Source organism: Balaenoptera musculus, chromosome 12 (assembly GCF_009873245.2).
Source record: "Balaenoptera musculus isolate JJ_BM4_2016_0621 chromosome 12, mBalMus1.pri.v3, whole genome shotgun sequence".
Lineage (NCBI taxonomy): Eukaryota > Metazoa > Chordata > Mammalia > Artiodactyla > Balaenopteridae > Balaenoptera > Balaenoptera musculus.
The window spans coordinates 51,112,401-51,126,147 of NC_045796.1; the positions used below are offsets into that span (position 1 = coordinate 51,112,401).

Genomic DNA, 13,747 nt, shown 5'->3' on the forward strand with positions numbered 1-13,747 from the left:
TTCATGCGAGGGCTTTCTCTAGTTGAGGCAAGTGGGGGCCACTCTTCATCGCGGTGCGGGGACCGCTCTTCATCGCGGTGCGCGGGCCTTTCACTATCGCGGCCCCTCCCGTTGCGGGGCACAGGCTCCAGACGCGCAGGCTCAGTAGTTGTGGCTCACGGGCCCAGCTGCTCCGTGGCATGTGGGATCTTCCCAGACCAGGGCTCGAACCCGTGTCCCCTGCATTAGCAGGCAGATTCTCAACCACTGCGCCACCAGGGAAGCCCAATAGTAAAGCTTTGGTAAAGGTTATCAACTATAGCAGCTTGGCAGGATGCACTCAAGACATGCATAGTGGAAACAGTAGATGAAACTTCTGCTCATGGAGGATTTTATGAGCAGGAGCCAGGCAGTCAGGGGAGGCGCTCAGCCTCCCACCCTCACTCTCCAGGGCCTCCTCAAGGGGTTCCCTCAGAGGAGATGGGTGAGGGCAATCCATCCTGGTCCTGGAAAGTGAGCAGTAGGACAGCCAGAGCCAGCTGCTGACACCAAGACAAAGGGCACCAAGATTCCATCCCCTGGACCTTGACTTCTTTATGGTGAAAGGGCCAAGGCTACGTGAATTAGTATTGACAAAGACAGCACTTCCCAGACTGAGTGCGTTGAAAGCCTGAAGCCTTGAGAAGTCATGAGACCACATTTGGGGCCATCAAGGTGTGGCCGGTGACCTCATCCAGGTGGGCCAGGCCCAGTGCTTGGAGTCAGCCACAGTGACTCACCCCTCTCTGTCCTGGACAGCAGTGCCCAAACTTGAGCATGCCAGCATGGCCTCCACAGGGCAAACGCTTCTCAAACTAATGCCTCCATAGCCACTGCAGATATAGGATCCCAAACAAACAGAAATGCAGACTTGAACCACCGTGGCCCTCTGCCATCCTCTCTTAGCCAGCATGCTATTTTAACCAGCCAAGGAGGAAGCCTTGGATGAGTCTGTGTTACACCAAAGAGGTGAGAATGGCCAGGACTCCCCTTGAGCATCTCCAGAGGCCAGAGAAATCATGTTGCTTCCTTCCCTCAGTGGCTCTGCTGAGGCCTCAGGAGGCTGGGCTGAAAGATCAGCTCAAGGTGATGGCATATAGGGGGTGAGTGGGAAGGCAGGGAGAGGAGTAAGGGCCCTGCCAGAGCATCTGCAGTGGGCAAGTGGACCATGTCTGAGTGGGGCAGACAGGCAGCAGTGACTGACAGGTGACAGAGAGGTGCCGGGAGACTCCCAGTTCCCGGCAGTCCCTCTCTCCAGGTGAACTTTGCTTCTGCAGATGGTACTTGCCCTCCCAGAAGCAGCATTGGAGCCACCTGAGCAGCATCTGTTGTGGGACTACAGCCTATGTGCTTCTTTTGGCACAGTCCTATGAGCTCTCAGAGCAATTCGTTTCTCAAAAGCTGTTCTACAACTCACCCCTGCCTTCCTAGGTCACTAAAAGTCAGCTCGATGTCAAAGTGCAGCACAAAGGGGCTTCACCTGCCAACTTCCCCTCCAAGGCAGGCCCCTGGGTTCCATAAGAACCAGAGTAACGACCGTTGGCCCAGTGCCCTCCAGTGGGCTGATTCCTTCACCAACACTTAAACCTGAACTGTATTGGATGGCACTGGCTGGAAGAGCACAAGATTGCCCCATGGATTCTTCTGGAGATCCAGCCTGAGGTGAAGCATGGTAGGTGCCAGGCCTTGTTATGGCAAAAGTCTGACCCTGCTGGGAGCAAACTGTGCTTCTGTGGTTTGCTTCCTCTCGGAGCCCCTCATAACAATCCATCTAACATCAGGCACACACAAGGTGTTTTGATGATATTTCTAAAACCTACCTCTGCTGACAAAATGTTTCAGTGACTTCCCACTGACTCTGGGATGAAATCCAAACTCATAAGGATTGCACACAAGGCCATTCAGGATCTGGCCCTGCCTACCTTTACAAAGTCCTCCTCTGAACTCTGCTATAACTCCCTTCCTAGATTGCTGCCTTCCCTCCCCAGCCCTTCTTCCTCTGGCCAACTCCGACTTGTGCTTTAAAACTTCGCCCAAACAATACCTCCTCCAGGAAGTCTTCCCTGACTACTTCCCACCCTTCCCCCTAGCTGGGTTGTATTCACCCTTCTTGGAGCTCACATAGCACCCCACTTGTGCCTCTATCAAAGTGCTTAATGTGAAGAGCCTCTTCCGGACATTGCTGGTTCACCTAACTTCTTCCATAAGTTCTTTGAGGGCAGAGACTGTGCCTTTTGCCTTTATATCTCTAATAAAGCATCTGAGAAAAAACAGGAGATCTATAAACACTTGCTGAATGAGTGAATGACTCTCGGCATATAAATGGAAATGGTTCTGGAATCCACAAAATAGACTATTACAGTTCTGATTTGCAAAAAAGGTCAATCTCTAACTTCAGGTCAGTGTGTTTGGTACAAAATTTGGCCAAGATATTAGAACTGATTGTGAAAGGCTGGTGTTCTAGAATTTGGAGAAGGAAGCAAAAATCACGAGAAGCCAACATGGGTTCAAGAATAGTCAGATCAGATTAAACTTTTCCCTCAGGAAATACAGCAGATGCAGTGTATCTGGATTTCAGCAGGACATCTGAGAAGGTTTCTTATGATGTCCTTTTGGACAAACGGAGAACATGGGCTGGGTGAAAGGACAACCGGATGAGTTTCTGGTCACTGAAAGACTGTGCCCAAAGTACCTGTTAAGCCTGGAGGGGACCCAGAGTGGGTAGCACAGCACTTGGGGCATGTCCTTTCATACACTGTTATTAAAGGCTTGAGGGAGGATACCGAGGGTAGGCTGACATGAACCTGGAAGAGAGAGAGAGTATGCTGGATGATAAAAATCCAGAGTTTTAAAGATTTCAAGAGGTTCAAAGAGTGGACCAAGTTGAACAAGAACAAGGCTAATAATATGGCAGTAGCAGGATGCCTGAAGGCCATGTGTGGGCTTCAGGTGGCTGTTAGCCTAATGAGTCAGCCTAATGAGTCAGCTGTGACAAAACCTAACATTCATGGGCGTTAATCAAAGCAGAGCACCCAGGACAAGGGTACTCTTGGCTGGCCAGACAACCTTGAATTTAGAGGATCCTGACCAGGAGGGTGGGGCACTCATAGAGGTTGAAGGAAAGGAAGCTGGTTTAGGCTGAAGGAGGGAAGGCGGGGCTCAGGCTCTCCTTGCACACCAGTGCAGTCTGCTCTGCGCAGGGGCACCCAGGTGAGGGGAGCACCATTTCCCTGTCCATGTGCCCTGGTATAGGCTGTACCGCCTGAAGTAAGGGGTAACAATTTGTTATCCACCACCCAGAGGGGCACCTGTTGGGGTCTGTCCTCCTGGAGCTGGCCCTACTTGTAATTTTACAGAAGATTCACACATGCTAACAATGGCCCAACTGAGCTTCTCTGACTGACCTGCCCTCAGATATCTAAAGGCTTGTTGTGAGGGGTCAGAACCATGATCTGTGGTGTCCCAGGGACAGAACTAGGATCCATGGTGGAGACGGTGGGGAGGCCAAATCCAACTCAGTAGGAGGTGCCTGAAACAAGACCTGCCAGGAATGGGGGTGGGGAGGTATGGGTGAAGATTGAAAGAGAGTGAGCTCCCAGTCACTGCAGATGATCCAGAAGAGACTAGAAGCCCACCAGGCACAGACTTTGGGGGGACCTAACATCCTGGGATCCTGTTATTCCAAGACAACCGCAGGCTGATACCAGCCTCTTCAGTGTGCCCTGAGTTTCAGCTGTGCCTGATCTAGATTTGCCCTGTTTACTAATACATTTCTTTCCCAGAAGATCCTGTCTTCAACGTTGGGGTGAAGTACATAGATAATGGATGAGCAGATCTTGAGCCACAAACTTTTTGTTTGTTTTTTTTATCATAGTAAAACATACATTAAATTTGCCATTTTAGCCATTTTTAAGTATACAGTTCAGCGGCATTAAGTACATTCACAACGTTGTGCGATCAATCTCTAGAACTCTTTTCATGTTGCCAAACTGAAACTCTGTACCCATTAAACACTAACTCCCCATTCCCCCACCCACCAGCCCCTGACAAACACCATTCTACTTTCTGTCTCTATGAATTTGATTACATTATGTACCTCATGTAAGTGGAATCGTGCAGCATTTATGTTTTTGTGACTGGCTTATTTCATGTAACAGAATGTCTTCCATAATGAAGCATGTGTCAGAATTTCCTTCCTTTTAAGGAAAGCCACAAAATTTTTTGATTCAAACATTTTTCTGAGCATACCCCACCTTAATCACCTCTGTACTTCTGCTTGAGAATCACTGAACTGCAGGGATCCAAGAGGAATTACTTCACCCCCTCATCAGAATACACAGCACCACAAAGGGTATAATTGAAAGCTTAAAACAAATACATGTAAATCACATGTAAATTCTGAGGAATAGTGTATCTCTAACCAAGCTTGTGAATTCTCTACCTTATAAATAAGAACTGAAGTGCTTATTATAAAATTATGGGGACTATTTGGAGAGCTTAGAAAAATGTAAATGTGGAGAAAATGTTGTCCAAAAAATTGAGCACATTTTTCTAAGGCAGGCTTTTAAAAATGATTGAATTTCAAAGGAAACTGGATTCACAGCTACGTACTGCACTTAAGGCTTAATTCCTTAAAGATCCTAAAAACTCTGTTATGGCCAAATATCCACATACACTCTCTTATCCTGCCTTTTCAGCAGATTCCTTTGATTTAGAAAGGCACCTCCTGTCAATAGTAAACAGTTAAAAACTCCAAGGACTGTGTGTATGCCTGTTGTATGTATTAAATATATATTATTGTTAAATACATATTATATGGAGTTGTTATGAATTCAAATACATATACATACATACAAATTGTTGATACTGGCTTCCTTTGGGAGAGGAAACTGGGGATGATGGAGTGGAATAGGGGTGAAAATGTTACCTTTCTGAGCTGTTACGTTTTCTTCATATTGTACATTTAAAGAAGTTTTCTAGGTAGTGATTTCATAGGCTATTTCGCTTTTTCTCTTAAAATTTTTATACTAAAAAAATCAACAACAGGAAATATTGCTAAAAATAACTCATCCATAAACTCCAAGTTTACTCTAAAAATTGGCCAAATCTGAAATTAGCCAACATGCATATTCTAATTACTCTCCCAACTTAATTAGAAATCAGTCTTTTTCCAAAATTAAAATGGTAACATGTGATTTCTACTTTGAGTTCAGCCTCAGTTTTCACATCTTCAACTCTAAGGGAGTAAAGGAAGCATTAGCAGATGTGTTGAAGGGAAAGTCTTTCTTGTTTGGGTTTATGTTAAAAAAAAAAAAAAAAAGCAAACCACACTCTAGGATGACTAATTTTCAGTACATACCTCTAGTCCACCATCCTGGTAATTCTCCAGTAATCTCTGTACAAAATTTTCAACTATTTGTGGTCTGATAACTGAAAAGTTTTCCTTCATGACTTGGTGTTTCCAAAGATCTAAGGGAGAAACATACCAACACTAGTACCAGGAAACATTGAACAACCATTAATAGCTACGAGATGGCAACTGTCTGAGACATAACACTGGACACAAGCTGTCATTTCCAAATACACAAAAACTAATGGGTGAGGCAGGGGAGGGGAGGTGGTGTTTGAGGACACAGGATCCTTCAGAACACGGGAATAAGGAAGATCTCTAACAAGATTCCTAATGAAAAGATTTGGAAAAGCACCTCTGAAGTCCAGTGAACAATATTTTGTTACCATAACTAAAAATCCCAAATCAAATGTAATTATTGATCCTATATGGCATCTGTTTTCATAAAGTCCCTATATGTATCTGAACAATTATTTTGACCTAACACAACTATCAGAAATAAATGAAGAGCTATTATATTTATCTATTTAAGTACATTGCTGGTGTTACAAGGCAAAATTAATTTGAATGCAGAGTTAATAAAAAAAGAGGAGGAAATCCAAAAGAGAGAAGAAAGAGTCACAGATTAGAAATGTTGAGAGCCACAGAAGATGAACTTTAGCTCCTGCACTGAAGCAGCAACAGGGCTGACACATATGTGATGAGGCATACACACAGTTATTCAGAATAGCATTGTTGAGGACAGCAAAAACTTAGAAACAACACACAAACTGTAGTATATCCTTCCAATGGGATAGTATGCAGCTGTAAAAAAAAGAGAAGAATTTCTCCATGTACTGATGTGAAAAGAACCACAGATTAAGTGGAAAATGCAAGGTGTAGAAAAGTGGATATAAAATGCTATCTTTTATAAGAAAGATACAGAAAATACAATAAAGGGAGAGACCATCCCCTCAAGCCTATTCAAGGTCATTGGTCCAAATATTTGGCTTTCTCTGATATCATCACTTCTTCCCTCTTTCCTGAATCATTCACAAGAGCACACATTATTTCTCCCACCTCATAAAAATTCTCCACTTGATCCCATTTCCCCTGTCAGCTTTTGCCTCATTTCTTTGCTCCCTTTCTAGCAAATCTCTCAGAAAGAGATGTCTATACTTAATGTCTGTGACTTCTCTCAAAACCCTTCTTAGAACCACTCACACAGCTTTTACCTTCCACTCCACTGAAACTGATTTTGTCATAAACACCAGTGACCTCAACATGGCTAAATCCACTGGTTTTACTTGACTGCTAATAACATTTCACACAATTTGTCACTTCCTCCTGCTTGAGAAACTTCTATCACCAGACGTTGGGACACCACCCTGCCTAGTTTTCCTCTACCTCACTGTTCCCTGTAGGTTCCTTTTGCTGGTTCTCCTCCTGCCTCCCCCCTCCACCGCCAGCTCTTAACATTAGAGTGTCCTAGGACTCAGCCCTTGGTTCACCGTTTCTGTTTTTTCTATCTGCACTCACCCCCTTGGCTATCTCATTTAGTATCATGGCTAAATACCATCTGTATGCTGACAACCCTCAAATTTAGGTCTAATATCCACTTGGCATCTCTTCTTGGATGTCTAAAAGGCATTTCAAACTTCACTTGTGCATAATTAAATTTCTGATCTTCCCTCCCTAACTTGCCATCTCAACTGATGGCAATTCAGTTTTCCCAATTGTTCAGGTCAAAAGCCTTGGAGTCATCATGGACTCTTCTCTTTTTCCCAAACCCTATACCCAATTCATCAGTGACTACTTTAAAATTATGCCCAGAATCTTACCACTTAATACTTCCACTGCTCCCAACCTTGTTTGATTCACCATCTCCTCTTGCCTGGATTATTGCAATAGCCTCAAAACCAGCCTCTCCCTTCTTCCACCCTTTGTTCCCAACATAGCAGCCAGAGAGATTCTATTCAAATATAAGTCAGATCATGCCACTCAAAATCTGGGACAGGCTCTCCATCGCATTCAGAGTAAACATTAAAGTCCTTGCAAGCTCCTGCACAGTCTGTTGTCTTTTCATGCTTCCTCTCTGACTTCATCTCCTACTACTTTCCCTCACTCTCTCCACTCCAGCCACACTTGGGTCTTTGCTGTTCCATGAATATGACAGGCATGCTCTGCTTTGGGCCTTTGTATGGGCTGTCTTTCTGTCTGGAATGCTCTTCCCCCAGATACCCACATAGCTAACTCCCTCACCTTCTTCAACTCTGCTCAAAATGTCACTTTCTCAGTGAAGTCTATCCTGACCACCCTATTTAAAATTACAGTGTGCCCCTTTGAACCTTCACACCACCATCCTCCTCACTCTATTATTTTCTTATTTCTTATGTTCATTGATTATTGTCTGTCTACCCCCTTCTAGATGATAAATTCCATGAGAGTAAGGATTTTTGCTCCATGACAGTTAGGATGTACAGTAGTCTTCCCTTATTCGTGGTTTTGCTTTCTGCAGTTTTAGTTACCTGTGGTCAACTGCAGTCCGCAAATATTAAACGGAAACTTGCAGAAATAAACAATTTGTAAGTTTTAAATTGAGCACCGTTTTGAGTAGCGCGATGAAATCTTGGGCCATCCTGCTCCATCCCACCCTACTCGGGATCCCCAACCACTAACATAGTCTCCTCCTGACATCCAACCATGGACATCATAATGGCCCGATGATCCAGGGTCACCTGAAGCAGACGATCCTCTTTCTGACCTATCGTTAGAAGATCAATAGAAGCCCAGTGCTAAATCACAATGCCAATGTCATTTGCCTCACTTCCTCTCATCACGTAGGCATTTTATCATCTCACACCATCACAACAAGAAGGGTGAGTACAGTACAATATTTCGAGAGAGACCACATTCACATAACTTTTTTATAATATATTGTTATAAGTGTTCGATTTTATTATTAGTTATTGTTGTTCATTTCTTACTGTGCCTAACTTATAAACTAAACTTTATTGTAGGTATGTGTGTATAGGAAAAAAACACAGTATATTATATATATATAGGGTTTGGTACTAGCCCTGGTTTTAGGCATCCACTAGGGGTGATGCAACATACTCCCCACAGAAAAGGGGGGACTATTGTATTCCCCATACAGTGCTTAAAATATGTAGCCTAGAAAATAGCAGGTGCTTAGGAAATAGGTATTGAATAAAAGAATGAAATAGTATATGTATAAAAAGCACTGAAAAGGATATATTAAAAGCTGAAAAAGATGATTACATAGGAGTGGCAGAAGGGGGTCAATGGTGGCAACAAGCCTGCTAAATATATATGTTTTATGTCATTTTGAGTTTTGAACCAGGTAAGTGCATTATCTGTTAAAAAATAAAATCAAATTTAAAAATAGTATGACAGTGCTGGAACAATGAAGTATGTCAACACTCTTTAACTTCCATATGGGAGAACAAAAAGTACTTGTGTACGTCAATTATTTTGTGTGGGGCCTACTTCCTCGCGCATGGCCCCAGGAGAGTCTTTTTTTTTTTTTTTTTTAATTGAGGTATAATTGATCTACAACATTGTGCTAGTTGCAGGTGCACAACATAGTGATTCAATATTTCTATACATTACAAAATGATCACCACCATAAATCTAGTTACCATCTGTCACCATACAAAGTTATTACAATATTATTAACTATATTCCCTCTGCTGTACATTTCGTCCCCATGACTCATTTACTTTGTAATTGGAAGCTTGCACCTCTTAACCTCCCTCACCTCTTTTTTTTTTTTTTTAATTTTTTAACATCTTTATTGGAGTATAATTGCTTTACAATGGTGTGTTCGTTTCTGCTTTATAACAAAGTGAATCAGTTATACATATACATATGTCCCCATATCTCTTCCCTCTTGCGTCTCCCTCCCTCCCACCCTCCCTATCCCACCCCTCTAGGTGGTCACAAAGCACCGAGCTGATCTCCCTGTGCTATGTGGCTGCTTCCCACTAGCTAGCTATTTTACGTTTGGTAGTGTATATACGTCCATGCCACTCTCTCACTTTGTCCCAGCTTAACCTTCCCCCTCCCCGTATCCTCAAGTCCATTCTCTAGTAGGTCTGCATCTTTATTCCCGTCTTGCCCCTAGGTTCTTTATGCCCTTTTTTTTTTTTTTTTTAGATTCCATACATATGTGTTAGCATACGGTATTTGTTTTTCTCTTTCTGACTTATTTCACTCTGTATGACAGACTCTAGGTCCATCCACCTCACTACAAATAACTCAATTTCGTTTCTTTTTATGGCTGAGTAATATTCCATTGTATATATGTGCCACATCTTCTTTATCCATTCATCTGTTGAGGGACACTTAGGTTGCTTCCATGTCCTGGCTATTGTAAATAGAGCTTCAATGAACATTTTGGTGCATGACTCTTTATTAATTATGGTTTTCTCAGGGTATATGCCCAGTAGTGGGATTGCTGGGTCATATGGTGGTTCTATTTTTAGTTTTTTAAGGATCCTCCATACTGTTCTCCATAGTGGCTGTATCAATTTACATTCCCACCAACAGTGCAAGAGGGTTCCCTTTTCTCCACACCCTCTCCAGCATTTATTGTTTCTAGATTTTTTGATGATGGCCATTCTGACCGGTGAGAGATGATATCTCATTGTAGTTTTGATTTGCATTTCTCTAATGATTAATGATGTTGAGCATTCTATCATGTGTTTGTTGGCAATCTGTATATCTTCTTTGGAGAAATGTCTATTTAGGTCTTCTGCCCATTTTTGGATTGGGTTGTTTTTTTGATATTGAGCTGCATGAGCTGTTTGTAAATTTTACCTCACCTATTTCTCTCCTCTTCCCACTCCGGGGGAGTCCTGAAACTGACAGAGCCCTATGGTGTCAGAGGTGGAAGCCAAGCCCCGCCCCACTCCCTTTTCTGTTGGGGGTGGGGCTGGCCACCAGCAAGTGTACCCACAGGGCCTCTCCCTGCCCCCACCTGTTTCTAATTTTAGATGAGATTTCCTACTCATACTTTCATTTTCTGACGGGAGACTCAGTGTACACAAGAGAAAGCGTCCAGCAAAATCCTCCCAGAAATGTGGATATGACAGAGCAGGAGCCTCTGGTATTTGCACTTATTATTTATCAGGGGTCCTGTTTTTCAAAATGGAATTCCACATCTCTTCTACAATTGGCTACTTTCCATCATAAACAAATAAATCTGATTTTGCTTTTTCTTTAATAATAAAGGTGAATAGACATATCACCACTGTCCTAGCATAGTTGAAGTAGAAAATCCAAAAGTTAATGTTGTGCCTAGAAGTTCATGCTTCTAAGATGTTTAAGACTTCCATAAGTCTAAACTTTGACAAGACAGAGCTCATGTATGTTTCAGAAATGTTCAGATAAGAAACTGGATACTTTTTCCAGGGTACTCGCCTGGCAGGTCTCTGGTTCACAGATAAGCCTTGCGAGGGCCCACACACTTCTAGTTTGGGGATCTTCACCTGGCAAATGCCCACAGAGCTGGTTTGGGGTTTAGCTATGGGTTCAGCTGAGGGGGTAATATTTTACTGAAGTGTTGGGAATTCTTCCCGGCATGCTTCCTCCTCCTGAGTTCAAGTTCAGACATGCACCTGCATCTGTAGGCAGGAGTCAGGCGAAGTCAGGATGAGAAGAATTCATCCACGAGAAACAGTTCCTGGCCAGGTGGTGTTGGTGGTCTCCAAATGTGTCCCATTTTCAGTGTGTGTGTGTGTGCATGGCTTCTTTAAGACAAAGCATGGAGGTGGGAGGGAGATAGCACACTGGGGGTACAATTAGGGTTTTTTCTTCCCTCTCACTCTGTTCCTAGGTCATTTGACTGAAGGAAACTTTGACTTCCTGGTGGCCAAACCACTTCCTCTCTCTTCCTCTCTGAACACCCCACACCCACACAGCCCCCTCCCTCTGAAGGGCATCTTGGTTTGGCAGCACTTCACGTCTCTAACACAACCACCAACGCTCTGCACCTGAGCGGCCCCTGCATCCTAAGCCAAGGCAGAACTGAAACTTGAAGGCACACAACTGCCAATCACAGTTGTTCTCTTGATCAGCTGGGTGGCCGGGGGCAATGGGTAGGTTGAAAACCTTATTGCTTCAAGCATATGTATGAATTTTGTACTCCTGTGTTTCTCAAACTGCTCCCCAGAACACTAGTTCTTTGAGGTGATGAAAGATATTCCCAAGGGAATAAAAGGGTTCTGTGGTCAAATAAATTCAAAGAACATATCATACTCTCTCTCTGGAGATTCAGCACACAGTAGGATAGTAAAGGCTCTGAGAAAGTCTGGAGTAGAGGTACCTTTCTAACATTATTTACTCCCAGTTTCCCAAACTTATTTTTAAAAAGCAAATAAAACCCTTCTTCCCTAACCCCTGCAAAACACAGTAGAAATCCTCCTGTCCAATGCAATCAAGACTAAGAGTTGGTTGGTCAATCATAAGAAGTCTGTTAAACCAGGGAATGCTTAAAAAATGACATGCACTATCTTAAACATTTTATTTAAATTAAAAATACACAAATATACAAACATTTGCCAATCTTCTAACATAGAGCCTAGGCTTTTTCTTTGTATGTAACCACTCACTGGAGTTCTGTACCATCTTTCCTCTATAAATCATAATACATAGGGTGTGGTCTACAATTTCTAGTGTGTGTGTGTTTTTTGGTGTGTTTCTTTTTATGGAGAGAAATCTTAAAGACCATGAAACAATCCAAAAGCATCATTTTTTGTTTTTTAAATGAAGTTTTAGGTTCACAGAATAATTGAACAGACAATTCAGAGAGTTCCCATAAATCCCCTGCACCCTCACCCAAAACATACAGCCTCCCCGGCTATCAACATCCCGCACCAGTGTGGTACATCTGCTACAACTGATGAACATACATTGACACATCACTATCATCCAAAGTCCACAGTGTACATTACGGTTCACTCTTGTGAAACTATGGGTTGGACACATGTATAATGGCATGTATCCACTACTGTCGTATCATACAGAATAGTTTCATTGCCCTAAAAATCCTTTGTGCTCTGTTATTCATTGTTCTCTCCTCTCTCAACTGCTGGCAACCACTGATCTTTTTACTGTCTCCATGGTTTTGTCTTTTCTTGAATGTCACATAGTTGGAATCATACAATATGTAGCCTTTTCAGTTGGCTTCTTTCACTTAATAACATACATTTAAGCTTCCTCCATGTCTTTTCATGATTTGATAGCTCATTTCTTTTTAGTGTTCAGTAATATTCCATTGACTGGATGTACCACACTTTATCTATTTCAACTTAGTTTTTAGAGAACAGATCTTTCTTTTTGTACTCCTATTTCATTGGTTTACATAATAATTAAATTACTCAAACACAATGACAAGTAAAACTGGCACAAACAGGTTTGGAGCAAACAACGATCAATGATGCTAGGTAAACGTATGCAACCCAAAGGCTGTGATTAGTGAGTACTTTGCTGGCTTGTGCTACCAAGGGAATGGAAAGCTTCAGGTAATCCATGGGTCTGTTAGTGAAGGGGGGTTGGGAGAACTACTGCATTAACATGCTGAGGAGTTAGTATTCCAGGGCACACTGCCGGGGAAATGCTGACTTAGCCCATGTTCTCCCAAATGTTTTGATTGTGCTTCCTTCAAGAAAAGCATTTTTGTTCACTCACCTTTAACATATGTCTGTTTATGTATTCATAACTACCTCCAGTACTATCAATGGCTAATATTGCAAAGCATGATGTACATAGGGTGAGATTCATCAACAATAAGAATGAATCTCAATCCACATTCCCAATAGTTTCTTTGACTTAAAAAAAAGTTTTGTCTGACTTCTCAGATGTGATTAGGTTATCTTTTTTAACCTCATAATGTGGCTAAAGATAAGCATGTACTAGGATTAGTACTGTCAACTCTACTCTTTCTTATTATTCTCTTGCGTATTGCCTCCCCGTGGTCACTTCAGGACACCTTAGTGTAGAGTGTAACATGGGCTTCTTACAGACAGATGTAATCTATTTAGAAGTTCTAGTATTTTCTTCCCACACCCCTGGGATATATGCCTCCACTTTGGAGGCTGCTGGCCTTATAAACTGCTCAGAGAAATTTAGAAAATCAATTAAAAATTACTTCAATGCCAAAATGTCAAAGATGGGGAATGGCAGAGCCTTTTTGAATCAGTGGAGCCCATCTCTTTGTTAAGCAAGCCCTGAGGCTGAGTGAGGATATCTGGGGCTGCTTTTGATCACTCTCAGGGGAGCACAAGCTACCAAGAAGTAGCACCAGACCAGGTGTGGCTGCCACATTTTCAGATACTCACTGACAAACTGGAAGCTCACTCAGAAGCTGTATAAAAA

General features: G+C 42.6%; 1 protein-coding gene across 1 annotated transcript in view; it reads right to left on the bottom strand.

Annotated features, from left to right (window-relative positions):
* Nucleotides 1-13,747, bottom strand: part of LOC118904999 (coiled-coil domain-containing protein 162-like) — a 59,210-nt gene that overhangs the window by 18,611 nt on the left and 26,852 nt on the right. The window contains 1 exon segment of the mRNA XM_036871216.1: nucleotides 5,378-5,487. Coding sequence (XP_036727111.1) covers nucleotides 5,378-5,487 — 110 coding nt within the window.